Raw genomic sequence first — 15589 nt, 5'->3', positions numbered from 1 at the left:
CTTCTTCTGACCATTTGGCTCTTCCTCCCAATGGGTCCCCTCCACACACAGTCTCCTTACCTAGTAGCTCCAGCTCACTCCACGCCCCCTTTTTGCCCTCACTTGTACCAAAAGTGAAAGGGGGGGGTACCAATGACATCAGGGACAGCTCAGGCAGAAAACATTGTTCAACATCCTCCACCGACTGGCTTGTATCTCCTTAAGTGAATTTTCCACGCAGATATTCATGAAACGGGGTTACTTGCCAGAAACTGTGCATCCTCGTATCCCAGGTACATCTGCACCCTCACGCCAACCCTTTGTGGAGCAAGGGACTGGTAGCCCTCTCTCCTCCAGAAAACAGTGACCTCAGAGATCCACCACTCTCCTGACTTGCGTTCCCAGTTCTGCGCAGAAGTATCAAGGAGGCTCCAGCTTTCCCAAGCTCGCACACCCCTAGGAACCCAGCAAACTTAGAGAATATGGGTCTTGATTCTTAAGTACGTGAGAGTAAAAAATACCTTCTTCACAAAGCTGCAGGGTGGGGTTGGGGCAGGGATGAAATGGGGAGGGTAGCTATTGGGGTGGGGCACTGAGGAGCCTGGGCTCTCTATTGTCCCCAGAGCCGAAGGCCCTCCGGTGGCCCCTCCTCCGAAGGCGCGGCCAGACATGCTCCGCATTGTATGAGCGGATCTCGATGCGTGGTGCTGATGCTGCAGAGCCTGCCGCATTCTGCGGCAGCGCCTCAGCATTGGTCGGCAACACTGACATCAGCTAGCGAGGGCGGGGCAGCCTCTTATAAGAGGGCACGGCGGAGGCCACCGATCCTCCGCAGCCCGCTGTCCGCCTGCTTCTCAGCTCAAGCCATTTGAAGTCAGCATGAGGGAGATCGTGCACATCCAGGCCGGCCAGTGCGGCAACCAGATAGGGGCCAAGGTGAGGCTGAGCCGTCCGGCGTCCTGCGTCCCCTCGAGAGCCAGCCCCGGGGGAGGGGGGAGAAAGAAGCTGTTCTGGGAGCCGCTAGCGGAACAAAGGGAAGAGCCCAGCCCCTTGCCCAGCCCCTTGCCCGGCTCCTGGGACCCTGGGATCCCCAGTCAGCTCCCCTCACTCGCGTCACTTTGCCCCGCACCTAGGTTGCTGCGGACAGCTAGCGGCAAACCCTTCTGACTCTCACTTCCATCCATTCTGCTCACCCACACACACCATGGCTCCAGCAGGTACAGTGGATGTGGTTGGGGGCGCCGACTGGGCGTGGCCTTCTTTGAGACTGCCACTTAAGCCTTGAGTAAGATGGGTGTGTGGAGCAACTTTGGGTGGGGCTCTCCCCTAAAGCCATAATGACTGTACATGCCCGAACCCCTACTGGAGAACTGGACGGTCTTCAAGAAGTAAGGCCGCCCTCACCTCCTCAGCCTAGCTCAGAGCACCCTCAGCTTCCTTGCCCCACCCTGTTCCTTTGTTGGAGGGGTTGGGCCTGGACTCCGATGACCTTGGTCCAGAACTGGATTCTCCCTATTTTTGCAAATCTCCCGTCTCTAACTGCCCCCTCCCAGAGCCTCCCACTGGGGATTGAGCAAGGAACAAAGCCGACTGCAAAGGAAGGCCTGTTTCTCCTCCATTGTTAGCCCCCGACCAGGTGTTGAAGCTTAGGCGGAAAAAAAAAAAAGAAAGAAAGAAAAAGGGGGGGCGGGGTTGGTGCAGTGACTCTGCAGCCCGGCTGTGCTTAGTGAGGTAGCTGTCCTGTTTCCACGCCCTAGGATTCCTTACTCAAGGTCACACACACAGCCAGTGGGAGACAGAACTGCTTGGTCCCTGCAGAAACCCAACTTGGGATTGGGTTGGGTCTGGGTGGGTGGGGTCAGCTACCTCCTTCTTCTCCCTTCTGAACTATTGTTTGAGCTCCATATTTGAGATGGGGCTTTGTCCAGGCGGATGCTGGACGCTGGACGGGGCTCGGTGTATAGCTAGTTCCCAAAGGAGGAGGTGGGGTAGACAGGTCCTGGAAGGGAGGGGACCGAAGCAACGATTACCTCTGGAGGCTGTTGCCATAGAAACCGGGCAGGAACAAAAAGCTAATTACCATGGGCTGGGGCGGTCACGTGGCTGACATGTAAATTGCAAGTTTGGCTCTAGGGTGGAGGTTCCTCTAGTTAGGGGGGGGGAGGGAAGCAGCGCTAGGGAGGCTCCCTAATCACCGAGGAGACAGCTGTTCCTATTCTAGAGAGGAACTTGGGGAGGGGGCTTGCAGGGGAAGCCCAAGATCAAATCAGGACTCCTGGGGTAATCACTGACAGCTGCCCTGGCCTGAAGGGAGGGTGAGCGCGCATTAATGTGGTCACAGGTGCCAGGCCTTCCGCGAACATCTGCGCCTGGACAGGCCGGGGGTGAGTGGGGGAGGGGAGCCTTGGGATCCCAAGGCCAGTTGGGTGGTTCTCCCGTGCTGGAGCTGGTGCTGTACTGTGCTCGCACGGGCTCCCAGGCTCCCGTTTAGCAAGGGCCTGGAAGTCAGGTCCGTGCCCAGACTCGGTCCATCCCAGGAACGTGAGCTTGAGAAGAGGCCCTAGCGCCGGACTCAGCTGAGCTTGATCTGCTTCTCAGCACTATGGCCCTTAGGTTTCCCCTTTTTTATTCTCTTGAGGCTTTTGTTGTTTTGTTGTTGTGGTTTTTTTTTATTACATGTTTTTAAATTTTGAATACCTGATCCTTTTTTAACAGTGCAAACAATGAGTAAACTATCTGGGCAGGCGTGTCTTCCCTTCCCATTGTCTCCCTGCGTGGGCGTAGTAGTCAGTACAAGGCCCTCTGACCTAGAAGCTCTCCCAGAGACCCGACAGAAGGGGCTGGTCAGTGGATTGACTCACTTAGCGACGGCCCCAGGCCATTTGAACTTCCTTGGCCAGACTTACTTCCTATTTTGCAGCTGGCTTTAGGGTCCCTGGTGTTAGCTGCAGCGGGAAAAGTTTTCCCTGCCACCTGAAGCAGCTGAGGGAGTGAACACCAAGGGCTGGTTTTCTGCTTGTGGGTCCTTGGGTGGTGCCTATCCTGGCACCAAGGGCCACTGGCTTCAGAGAGGCAACAGGGCAGAGGTGTGGGTGGCACAGAGGCAAGAAGTGTGAGGCCAGGAGGACATGCTTGGAAGCAGAAGAAGGGGTGCCTGAGATGAGCAATGCATCAGGTCACCGCCTCCTGTGAGTGAAAACCCTGGGCCTGCTGCACATTACGCCCTGGGTGTGTGTGGTGTGGGTATCACCCTCCCTTAAGGCTGAGAAAGATGAAGATTCTAGATGTTGAGTCACTTGCCTCGGATCACACAGTGGATTGGAGCAAGGCAGGAATTTTAGTATAGGTGTGTGCAGATGTGTCAAGGTGGGTGGTGACATGTGCCCCCACCTAGGAGCAGAAATGACTGGGCCACCCTTTTTGTTCCCTTTGCTGGGACCTGGGATCCTAGATTCATTCTCCTATAAAGGGGTCCCCTGGAAAATATCTTTATGGTGCCTTTGTCTACAGTTCTTGTGTGTGCCCCACTGGCTGCTGAGTATCACCCCACCCAAGCAGGAGCCTTTGGAGGGTTTGACCCACCTGAGCACCAATGGGCCTGGCAAGTTCTCGTGGAACTGAATATCTTTGGGGGCTCATGGATCTCCCTGCCAGACTCATGCATCCCAACTCTGTTTGCACTCATGGTCCACTACCCTGCTGTCTTCAGAGGCCCGCGCCCCAAGAGGGTCAGCACCGCGGACAGCAGCACAGTGGTTTGCCGGCTGGAATCTGGAGCCCAACAGACGTTTAGATTGGGCTGGCAACACCTGGTGGTTTCTTCTCTGTAGTGATGCTACTTGATCTAAATAAGTCTATTCATTTAATTTAAATAAGTCTATTAATTTACTTATTAAATATTCTATGTAGAATATTCTATGTATTCTATTATGTTGTTATATGTTAGCCTCTTAGTATGTAGCCCAGACTGGCCTTGAACTCATGATCCCCCAGCCTCAGCCTGCTAAGTACCGGGTTTGCAGCCCTGTACCATTGCAGCAAGGAATATTTTATTCTGAATTACATTTTATTACTTTTAATCTACAAAAGCAGTTGTTGGCTGGAGATGTGGCCCAGTAATCAGGCATTAGTTTGTTTAGCATGCAAGCGGCCTCGAAGCTGATCTCCAGCAGAGTGAAAAAAGCAGAACCTGAAAACTGCAGAGAACTGAGCACGCTGCTGCACATGCGCAGTATCAGCGACCCGAGAGGCCAAGGCAGGGAGATGAAGGTTGCTTCGGCTTGGGTGACGGATCAAGAGCCTTGTTTCAGTTTTGTGTTTCTTTGTTTGGTCTACAGGGTGAGCTCCAGGATAGCCAAGACTACACAGAGAAACCCGGTTTCAAAACTAAATAAATAAAATGAAAAATAATAAAATTAAAGCTAACATGCACGTGACAAAACTCTAACAGCACCAAAGGGTTGACAGTGAAAATGCTCTTTTTCTCAACCCCAAGACCCCGTCCCAGGATGTCTCTAAAACATCTAAATATAGACAACACTTGTAGTTTGTTTCCTAAGCTGCTTTCAACCCTGAGCAATCTTTTTCTCCACACGACTCCCAGGTAGAGGTCTTTCGTTCCTCTAGGCCTTTATATTGTTAACTTATCTGCAAGTCTCTCGAGCTCCTAGCAGTGATGAAGGGTGTCTCAGCCAAGGTGGCTGCTGCTGGTCTGGTACTCTGTGTGCCCTGATGAAGTGTCTTCCTTCCCGGGCCCCCAGGACTATATAACAGCGATGACTATCTGTTGCCTTTACTCCTATGCTCTATGCGACTAACTGTGTTGGCACAAGACCCTGTTGTCCTGGAGCCAGGCCAGTGTATGGAGGACACTGACGAGCATGATGGGCCCTTGTGCGGCCACTGTGGACTCTGATTCTTACTCCTTGCTCTGTGCTGTCTTGCCCTGCTGAAGTGATAGTGGCAGTGGCAGTTCTGAGCACTGCGTTCTTGTGCAAGGGGCTCACTACCTGTGGGTAGCAGCTTGTCAGTCAATGATCCTGGGTGTTGCCAGGCTCCTAGATAAGGCAGGTGCGTGACCTCACACAAGCCATTATTTTTTTTTTCAAGACAGGGTTTTTCTGTGTAATGGTCCTAGCTGGCTGTCCTGGAACTAGCTCTTGTAGACCAGGCTGGCCTCAAACTCACAGAGATCCACCTGTCTCTGCCTCAGACAAGCCATTCTGCTGCTGGAGACTCCTGGGGGCTCTTCTGCAGATCCAACTGTGGGTCACACTGCCTGAGGCCAATGACAACATACCAGGCACCCTTGGAACCTGTCCGTGTAAATGGCTTACTCTGGCACTGAGGGTCACATGTAGTGACTAAGAACCCGATGCTGAATCCGACCAGCTCTACCACCTGCTCTGGGCAGATTTCTACCTTCTATGTGCCTTCAGTTCCTTTCCCCAAAAGGAAGAATAAAAAATGACCTCAGGAGAGATCTGCATTTCCCTACAGGTGCAGCACTGGGTAGAAACTGCCAATGTGGGCTGAGTCCTAGTCCACCCTGGGGGCCTGGTAATGTTAGCCAGATAATGCAGAGTAGGTATGCATTTTTCATTCTTTTCTAAAGCCTTATGTTGGGTCTAGTAAGGTCCCGAAGTTTTACTTTTGCACCGAGGGCTTTAAGACTTCAGAACGGCAAAGACCTACTAGCAGGGTCACAAATGCCCGCTGAACTCTTTTCTTCTGTCCGTATACAGTTCTGGGAGGTCATCAGTGATGAGCATGGCATAGACCCCAGTGGCAACTACGTGGGGGACTCTGACCTGCAGCTGGAGCGCATCAGTGTGTACTACAATGAGGCCTCCTGTGAGTACCACTCCCCGTCCATCCTGACCCTGGCAAGAAGGGCCCCTGGGTAAATAGAGCCCTAGCATTCACTGACCAAGAACCTAGCAGGTATGACTGTAAATGAGGCACCCAAACCCACAGCATAAAAAGTGACTACCAGGGGCTGGAGAGATGGCTTAGTGGTTAAGAGCATTGCCTGCTCTTCCAAAGGTCCTGAGTTCAATTCCCAGCAACCACATGGTGGCTTACAACCATCTGAAATGAGGTCTGGTGCCCCCTTCTGGCCTTCAGGCATACACGCAGAAAGAATATTGTATACATAATAAATAAATAAATATTTTTAAAAAAGTGACTACCTGGGCTGGAGAGATGGCTCAGTGGTTAAGAGCATTGCCTGCTCTTCCAAAGGTCCTGAGTTCAATTCCCGGCAACCACATGGTGGCTCACAACCATCTGTAATGAGGTCTGACTTGCAAACATACACACAGACAGAGTATTGTATAAATAATAAATAAACAAATATTTAAAAAAAAAAAAGTGACTACCTGGAGTAAGATGCAAATGTATTTAATGATAGCAATGGCCTTGAGTAGTCCAGGGATGGTCAAGACTTGATCCTACCTGTCCTGGGTGTCCATCATTACACTCTTGGCCAGGCCAGAGCTTACTATGGATCCATGCCTATAATACAAGTTCCAGCCCTTACTAAGTGCAGGAGACTGGCAGGCTGAGGGCAGGATTCAGAGGGAAGCAGGTTCCCCTAACTCTTTTAACTCACACCACTGACTCCTCTTTCCTCTCAGCTCACAAGTATGTGCCCAGAGCCATTCTGGTGGACCTGGAACCTGGAACCATGGACAGTGTGCGGTCTGGAGCCTTTGGGCACCTATTCAGGCCTGACAACTTTATCTTTGGTAAGTTCCCCTGTTCCAGGCTCTGATGACAGAAACCTGGGCCTGGCAAACCCTGGTCAACAGAGGCAGAATGTCTGAGGGGATTATTTTTCACTGGGACTCTGGAGGGCAAAAATGACTTTCCATATTACAGTGGACATTAGAGGTCCAGATACAGGGTTCTGTGTAGGAAATAAATCCCTCTCAACATTTTACAAAGAATAACATATAAAGCACAAGCTTTTGGAATTATCACAGAGTTGTGGGGACAACAGTAGGGACGCCAGACTGGTCGGTGGTGGCACACACCTTCACCTTTAATCCCAGCACTCGGGAGGCAGAAGCAGGCAAATCTCTGTGAGTTTGAGGCCAACCTGGTCTACAGAGGGAATTCCATGACAGCTTGGGCTATGCAGAGAAATTCTGTCTTGAAAAACAAAACAACACAAAAGTTTATGGAGGACCCCAGTTTATGAGCACCTGCCAAGAGGTCAAGTTGTCCTTGTGCCTATGCCCGTGACAGACACAGGAGGGCAGTCTTGCACCTCTCCTTTCAGGATTCTAGCATCTTGAGTCAGTAAAACATCTCAGTAGGTAAAGAGGCTTGTGATCAAACCTGATGATCTGAGTTCAATCCCCGGGATCCAGGTGGTAGAAAGAGAGAACCAACCTCTTTAAGTTGTCCTCTGAGCTTCACACGCGTGCCAGAGCATGTGCATGCCCACAAGTACGTGTACCCAACACATACATATTCTCTCTCTCTAAAGAAACAAACGTGTCATTGTATGTAAAGACCTTGGTACTAGACTAGCACGTGACAGTTCTCAGCCAGTCCTCGGTCACAAGAGATGCTCAGGGTTTCATTTTATTCTGGCTTAGAGGGATGAGGTGACTGAATTAAGGACAGCCTTCATCTCCCTTCAAGGTCTCAGCAGACCGTTGGGAAGAAAGGTGAGCCAGAGAGGAAGGCTGAGCTATTCATCTGGGACATCCTTGAGAGATAGTAAGGCTCTCGTCTCATCCCAGATTCTCCATACCCTGTTCACAGCGTCTGCAGCTGAGATCCCCGCAACTCAACAGTGATGCCCGGGATGGAATGAGAAGGCATGTTAGCAGTGTGCATTTTACAGACCACAGGGGAACCAACATATTTCTGGGTGTCTGGCAGGTCCTGCTGTAGACCCTTGACTTAGCCCATCACCTGCTTCTTCTGTCTCTACAGGTCAGAGTGGCGCTGGCAACAACTGGGCCAAAGGGCACTATACTGAGGGCGCAGAGTTGGTGGACTCAGTCCTGGATGTCGTGCGGAAGGAGTGTGAAAACTGCGACTGTCTGCAGGGCTTCCAGCTGACACACTCGCTGGGCGGGGGCACAGGCTCAGGCATGGGCACGCTGCTCATCAGCAAGGTGCGTGAGGAGTACCCTGACCGCATCATGAACACCTTCAGCGTGGTGCCCTCGCCCAAAGTGTCGGACACTGTGGTGGAGCCCTACAACGCCACCCTGTCCATCCACCAGCTGGTGGAGAACACGGATGAAACCTACTGTATCGACAATGAGGCCCTCTACGACATCTGCTTTCGCACCCTCAAGTTGGCCACACCCACCTATGGGGACCTCAACCACCTTGTGTCTGCTACCATGAGTGGAGTCACTACCTCCCTTCGATTCCCCGGTCAACTCAATGCTGACCTCCGCAAGCTGGCTGTCAACATGGTGCCCTTTCCCCGCCTGCACTTCTTCATGCCTGGCTTTGCCCCACTCACAGCCCGGGGCAGCCAGCAATACCGTGCCCTGACGGTACCTGAGCTCACCCAGCAGATGTTTGATGCCAAGAATATGATGGCTGCCTGTGACCCACGCCACGGCCGATACCTGACAGTGGCCACTGTCTTCCGTGGGCGCATGTCCATGAAGGAGGTGGATGAGCAGATGTTGGCCATCCAGAGTAAGAACAGCAGCTACTTCGTGGAGTGGATCCCCAACAACGTCAAGGTAGCTGTGTGCGATATCCCACCCCGCGGCCTCAAGATGTCATCCACCTTCATCGGCAACAGCACGGCCATCCAGGAGCTCTTCAAGCGCATCTCGGAGCAGTTCACAGCCATGTTCCGGCGCAAGGCCTTCCTGCACTGGTACACGGGCGAGGGCATGGATGAGATGGAGTTCACCGAGGCCGAGAGCAACATGAACGACCTGGTATCTGAGTACCAGCAGTACCAGGATGCCACAGCTGAGGAGGAGGGTGAAATGTATGAAGACGATGACGAGGAATCCGAAGCCCAGGGGCCCAAGTGAAGTTGCTCACAGCTGGGGTGTGGGGCCAAGTGGCAGCCAGGGCCAAGCCAAGCAGCATCTGTTCCCCAGAGCCATCTAGCTACTGACACTGCCCCCAGCTTTGCTCCCCAGGCTCACTAGGGCATCCTAGGGCTCCCAGGTTAAAGTCCTTCAGTATTTATGGCCATCCCCGCCCCACATGAGTCCACTTGGCTCTGTCCTCCCCGTTTAGGCCACCTCTGTATTTGTGTTGCTCATTTGTCTCTGTTTTATCATGGCTCCAGGCCTGATGTTTTATGGCTTGTTTTGGTTTTTTTACTGAGTTGTGTTTATATTTGGAGGGGGGTATACTTAATAAAGTCTCTGCTGTCAGATCTCTGCCTGGTACTGGAGAGTTCTTTTCCTTTGCCTTTTTCTGCCATTTTTTTTTTAAGACAAGAACTAGGCTGAAGCATGTTTGATATAAAGCAGGTTTATTTTTGTTCTGGGAAAGACCAATTTAGAGCTATAAGGGAAGAGGAGGAGTATGGGCAGCCCTTCTCTTCCCAGGGTAGTGACTAACACTTGTGGCTAAGGTTTGTGTTTGAAGGGTCTCCTCGGGCATCCCAGAGAATGAGGGAGGGGAACTAGAGAAGGAAGTTTGCTTGGTTTAAATCCTCATCCCAGAACCCCTGGCACATCTGACTCAGAAAGCAGCTGTTCCTGATCTCCCACAGGGTGTCATGTTCAACTTTCTTCCTGCTGTCTATGCTGAAAGTCAAGTGTTAGCAGCCATATAAGGAAGCCGAAGCCTGAGACTTGAATTGGAGAGATGAGAGACGGGACAGGGAAAACTGTTGGGAAGGCTGGTACGTGGCCTTTGAGAAGGCGCTAGCTGGGGATGGGATCCAACCATATGCTGGCTCCGTGTTCCCCCCAGTATCTGTCACAGAAAGTGACATTGCCAGAGATCCTTGCCCAGCGCTCCCCCACCTCACTGAAGAAGACTGAGAAGCCCAGAGAGGGCGACTGCGAGTGTACACAGCTGGGCAAAGGCAGAACTTCTAAACTGAGCCTCTGCCACCATCCTTGTGTTCAAGGGTGTTGTCAGAGCTTAAGCCCCTACCCTCCGCGTGGTGATAGCCTGAGAGAATTTGGTGTACACAGTACCTTCTCACAGGTTCTCTCCATGTGTGTCAGCCATAGGTACTAAAGAAGAAAGACCGCAGAGCTGTTAGTACTGGTGTCAGACTAGGGCTGCTCCTCCTAAAAGGACAACATGTCTCCAGTTCTGGCCCTGATGTCGTCTGGGCTCTGGAGGTCAACACGGAAAAGTAGACAACGGGCAACACTGTGCTGTCTCCACTGTGGCTGTGAAACACACTTCCCTGAAACTTAGTGACCTGACCTGAAGTCTAAATTAACAATTTATCCTGTCTTACTAAATTTTTGTTTTTGAGACAGGGTCTCCTTACATCACCCTGGTTATCCTGGAATTCCCTATGTAAACCAGGCTGCCCTTGAACTCACAGAGATCAACCTGCCTCTGCCTCCAAAGTGCTGGGATTGAAGACTGGCAATTAAATTATTTACTTCCTATGGTGTTGGTTGGTACAACTCCAAGGTCCAACATTCCACTGGGGTGCAATCCAAATTGTCGGTTGTTGCGGGAGGTCCTCCCACTCCTCCAGCCTATAGCCACTGAGATACCAGCCCATTGGGGCGTGGTCTCTCTCCCTTTAAAAAAGCGGCCACTTCCCTCTCCTCTCTCTCTCTTCACTTCCTGCTCCGCTGGCGACTAGACTCCCTTCCTGGTTGCGTAGAAGGCTGTTGTCTGGGACAGTGATCTGTAAGTTTTTTCCCCTTTAAATAAATACCACCCTATTAATCATAATTCCAAACTGGTGTGGCATTGTTTGTGATTTATGTCTTCAGTTGGCGCCCAACGTGGGGCCCGAACCCACAACCCTGGGATTAAGAGTCCCATGCTCTACTGACTGAGCTAGCCGGGCTTCTCTGAATGAAAAAGAAAAGGATTTGAAATTACAGTGTGAAGAGGCAGAATTAAGGGACTACCAACTCAATGTACAAGTACGAGAGGTCTTTGCCAGCTGCTTTATACAGATGTTTGCGGATTATGAAGCATTTGTGATTCAGACCGCCCAGGACATGGAGGCCTGGCTGACCAACCGGGAGCAGATGCAGAACTTTGACAAAGCATCCTTCCTCTCTGACCAGCCTGAGCCTTACCTGCCATTTCTTTCACGCTTCATTGAAACACAGATGTTCGCCACCTTTATTGATAATAAAATCATGTCTCAGTGGGAAGAGAAGGACCCTCTACTTCGGGTCTTTGACTCTCAGATTGAGAAGATAAGGTTGTATAACGTAAGGGCACCCACACCCACCCTGCGGACTTCTATCTATCAGAAGTGCAGCAGTTTAAAAGAAGCAGCCCAGTCAATTGAGCAAAGACTGATGAAAATGGATCACACTGCAATTCACCCACATCTACTTGGCATGAAAATCGGCCAAGGCAAATATGAGCAAGGGTTCTTCCCAAAGCTGCAGTCCGACGTCTTGGCGGCAGGACCAGCCAATAACAATCGCTGGGTGAGCCGAAATGCCACAGCACAGCGCCGGAAAGAACGCCTGCGCCAGCATTCTGAGCACATTGGACTAGACAATGACCTACGGGAGAAATATATGCAAGAGGCGTGAAGCCTAGGAAAGAACATGAGGCAACCGAAGTTGTCAGATCTCTCACCTGCTGTGATCGCACAAACCAACTGGAAATTCGTAGAAGGCTTATTAAAAGAATGCAGAATGAAGACAAAACGCATGTTGGTAGAGAAGATGGGACATGAAGCAGTGGAGCTGGGCCATGGAGAAGCGAACATCACTGGCTTGGAAGAAAATACCTTGATCGCCAGCCTCTGTGACCTACTGGAGAGGCTATGGAGCCATGGCTTACAGGTCAAGCAGGGGAAATCTGCCTTGTGGTCACATTTAATTCATTTCCAGGACAGAGAAGAGAAACAAGAGCACCTTACAGATTCACCAGTTGCCCTTGGACCAGAAAGAAGAAAATCTGACTCAGGAGTTATGTTACCAACACTCAGGGTCTCTCTAATTCAAGACATGAGGCATGTTCAAAACATGAGTGAGATCAAGACTGATGTTGGCCGAGAGATACAGAGCATGCATCAATGGATAAAACAGGACTGTCATATCCTGCCAAGACAGGGTAAGATAGTTTTGAAAAGTTGCTTGCCTTTGAAAATGGTATGTCAGTTATGTTAGGCCTTAGCCAAAGTTGGTCGCTTCAACGCTGCTAACGTGACTTTGGGTGATTGCCCAGGTAGCTAGTTGTCTCTGTGATTTGTTGCATGTTTTGGAAGTTGTTTTATTGAACTTCCTAATTACCCAGGTAACATTATTTCCCTTCTCAGATCTTCGATGGGGTTGAAGACTACATAAATGTAGTTACTTTCTCTCATGACTTGGCCAAGTTATTTATTATACAAGACCTAAGCTGATTAGAATAGGATATTTGTACTTATTGTATATAACTTCATAGTAGGTTTAGAACTCTCTTATTTAAACAAAAGGGGGAGGTGTTGCGGGAGGTCCTCCCACTCCTCCAGCCTATAGCCACTGAGATACCAGCCCATTGGGGCGTGGTCTCTCTCCCTTTAAAAAAGCAGCCACTTCCCTCTCCTCTCTCTCTTCACTTCCTGCTCCGCGACTAGACTCCCTTCCTGGTCGCGTAGAAGGCTATTGTCTGGGACGGCGATCTGTAAGTTTTTTCCCCTTTAAATAAATACCACCCTATTAATCATAATTCCAAACTGGTGTGGCATTGTTTGTGACTTACGCCTTCAGTCGGTCTCTTCACTCTGTGGAGGTCTGGGCACAGCTACCTCGTCTTTCCATCGTGCGGTGGTTGTCTCCTTGCTCTTCTGTTCTGATTGTGAGGTGAAGGTCTTTGCTCCATCTCCTACGCACTCCCTGCCATGACGGGAGGGGCAAAGGCAACAGGTCCAGAAGAACATGGGGTGCAGCTCCAGAGTTGAGCAAAATAAGCAGTTTCTCCTTACCGGTTGGCTATCTCAGGGCTGTTGTGAGAGAACTGGGGAACTGAACAGCATCGCCACTTTTAGGGAAGCGGTGCTCCAGAGTTTAGGGCAGAAAAAGACACTGAGCTCCAGCTTGGTGCTCAGAGAGGGCACTCTTGGGACCCAGCACTATGCTGGTGGAAGCCCACACACCTGAAGAGGCAGCATATGGGGGTCCATTCATTCTTATTAGGCGGTTTTTAACCTAAGCCACCCATTCCCCCCAGGCAGGAGGAAGAATGTGCACAGATCATTGGCACTTAGTGTCCCTATCCATAGCAAAGGTACACCTGCTATCGGGTGTCAGTGTCGTCCTGAGGAACCTATTTGATGCCAGTGGGCATTTGGGTGGTCTGTTGTGTGGCATAAGGAGGAGACTGAAAACTCAATCTGCTTGACCTTGGAGTTCAGTCTGCCAGCACTCTGGTGGTCCTAAGCAAAAGGTGGGGCAGGTCTAGAAATCAGCCCAAAGCTCATGTACAGCAAAGGCAGCAGAAGACAGACAGCTTTTTTTTTTTTTTTTTTTTTTTTTTTTTTTTTTTTTTTTTTTTTTGGTTCTTGGAGACAGGGTTTCTCTGTAGCTTTGGAGCCTGTCCTGGAACTAGCTCTTGTAGACTAGGCTGGCCTCGAACTCACAGAGACCCACCTGCCTCTGCCTCCTGAGTGCTGAGATTAAAGGTGTGCACCACCAGTGCCCGGCTCCGACACTGCTGCTTTCTCTTCCCATGGTGAATGTGGTAGAAATGGCAGATAGCAAATCCTGGCCTGGAGCCTTTCCCACTCATGTCATTTCCAGTGGTAGGGTGGTTAAAGGTTTTTAAAAACAGAGCAGTGTGTGGTAATGGATGTCTTTGATTTCAGTACTTTGGAGATAGAGGCAGAGGATTTCTGTGAATCAAGGTCAGAGATAGACAGATCTCTGTGAGTTCAAAGCCAGCCCGGGCTACAAAGGGAGTTCTAGGTCAGCCAGGGCTACATAGCAACACTCTGTCTCAGAAACAAAGACCAATCTGGTGCTTGTTCATTTATGTTTCTTGCAGCCTTTCCTGCTGGAGCCCCTGTGCCCCAGCTCAGAGAGCACTTTCTATTGCAGAGGGGCAGTGGCTCAGTGAAGGCAAGTGCATCTTAATAGGCTTTCTTTTTCTTTTTTTTCTTTTTTTTTTTTTCAGGGTGAGGTTGAATGTTTATTCAGGGAGTTATGGAGGAGGAAGGGTGAAGGGGGGACAGAGAGAGAGGGAGAGAGAGAGAAGAGGAGAAAGAGACAGAGAGGCAGAAGCGAAGCTGCCTCTCCGAGAGGAAGATGGAAAAGAGCTTTCTTTTTCTTTTGTTTCTTCTTTCTTTCCTTTCCTTTTTTTTTTTTTGAGACAGGTCTCAGAGCATTGGGATTAAGGCATGCACTGCTACACCAGCACTTTATTTAGTTATTGCTATTTATTTATTTCTGAGACAGGGTCTCTCTGTGTAGTCCTGGCTGTCCTGGAACTCCCTAGGTAGACCAGGCTGGCCTCGAACTCACAGAGATCTGCCTGCCTCTGCCTCCCGAGTGCTGGGACTAAAGGAGTGCACCACCACTGCCCAGCACAGCCAGTACTCTTACTGCGGGGCCATCTCTCTCCAGTCTCAGTTCTTTGCCATCTTATTTTTGGATCAGGCGTCTCACGCTGCCTGGGACTCAGTAGATGACTGGCTAGACTGGCTGACCAGTGATCTCTAGGGATCTGTCTGCCCAGCAGCTCCAGGACTGGGTTATGCACTCACAGCAATGCCAGCTTTTTACGTGGGTGCTGTGGAGCAACTCAGGTCCTCACTTTACCCACGGGGCCATCTCCTAGACGGTGGGCAACTAGCCCGGTTTTTAGGTTTTGTTTGGCTATGTGGTCCCTCACATCCTTGGCTCGGTTGTGTTCTTGTCTGTAGGAGTTTAGCCCAGAAAAATGGCTTCTTCCATTTATTTTGGTTTTTGACAGAATACATTGTCCAGGCTTGTCAAGGGTCCCAGAGTTCCTCAGCTTTCTGATTAGTTGCTACTACAGTCAATAATCTCTTTTAAATTACAATGTAATGGTGCCTTTAGAACTTTGGCCATAAAGAAACAGACTGCGCTGGGGGCGGGGGTGGGGAGGTGGGGGGTGGGGAGGGCTCATGACTTTAATCCCAGCTTTCAGGAGATAGAGGCTGGCAGAGTTCAAGGATAGCCAGGAGTACACAGAGAAACCCTGTCTCGAAAACGAACAGAAGGAAGGAATGGAAAGAGATAAGAAGGAGAAGGAGGAGGAGAAGGAGGAGGAGAGAGAGAGAGACAGAGGGAGGAGAGAGGAAGGAAGGAAGGAAAAGAAAGAAACGAAGGAAGGAAGGAAGGAAGGAAGGAAGGAAGGAAGGAGAAAAGGGAAAAAAGGAAACTGGCTGCAACTCCTTATCAAGATAGAAACGCCAAATACAACTGGCAAAAATAGAAAGTGCCAGTAGGGCGGTGGTGGCGCGCGCCTTCAATCCCAACACACCGAAGGA

General features: G+C 50.5%; 2 protein-coding genes across 2 annotated transcripts; both read left to right on the top strand.

The window, feature by feature from the left end:
- Positions 1 to 768: 768 nt before the first annotated feature.
- On the top strand, positions 769 to 9358 carry Tubb3 (tubulin beta 3 class III). Its single transcript, XM_041650447.1, has 4 exons — positions 769 to 915; positions 5724 to 5832; positions 6618 to 6728; positions 7930 to 9358. The coding sequence occupies exons 1-4, from the start codon at positions 859 to 861 to the stop codon at positions 9003 to 9005; spliced, it is 1353 nt and encodes a 450-aa protein (XP_041506381.1). The 5' UTR covers positions 769 to 858; the 3' UTR covers positions 9006 to 9358.
- Positions 9359 to 11006: 1648 nt separating this feature from the next.
- Positions 11007 to 12218, top strand: LOC121447278 (DENN domain-containing protein 5B-like). Its single transcript, XM_041650450.1, has one exon. The coding sequence runs from the start codon at positions 11088 to 11090 to the stop codon at positions 11682 to 11684; it is 597 nt and encodes a 198-aa protein (XP_041506384.1). The 5' UTR covers positions 11007 to 11087; the 3' UTR covers positions 11685 to 12218.
- Positions 12219 to 15589: the final 3371 nt, after the last annotated feature.

The sequence above is a fragment of the Microtus oregoni genome, unplaced genomic scaffold (genome assembly GCF_018167655.1).
Source record: "Microtus oregoni isolate MIOR12 unplaced genomic scaffold, Mior012 000004F_ref0000308, whole genome shotgun sequence".
NCBI classification, from domain to species: Eukaryota; Metazoa; Chordata; class Mammalia; order Rodentia; family Cricetidae; genus Microtus; species Microtus oregoni.
The sequence above is the reverse complement of the archived record's forward strand: the minus strand, read 5'-3'. Positions and strand labels throughout refer to the sequence as shown.

Bases quoted from the DNA above. Each gene is read 5' to 3' on its own strand.
- Tubb3 (XM_041650447.1), top strand. From the start codon at position 859: ATGAGGGAGATCGTGCACATCCAGGCCGGCCAGTGCGGCAACCAGATA. The intron at 916-5,723 runs GTGAGGCTGAGC...GTCCGTATACAG, and splicing joins GCAACCAGATAGGGGCCAAG to TTCTGGGAGGTCATCAGTGA. The intron at 5,833-6,617 runs GTGAGTACCACT...CTTTCCTCTCAG, and splicing joins GTACTACAATGAGGCCTCCT to CTCACAAGTATGTGCCCAGA.
- LOC121447278 (XM_041650450.1), top strand. From the start codon at position 11,088: ATGTTTGCGGATTATGAAGCATTTGTGATTCAGACCGCCCAGGACATG.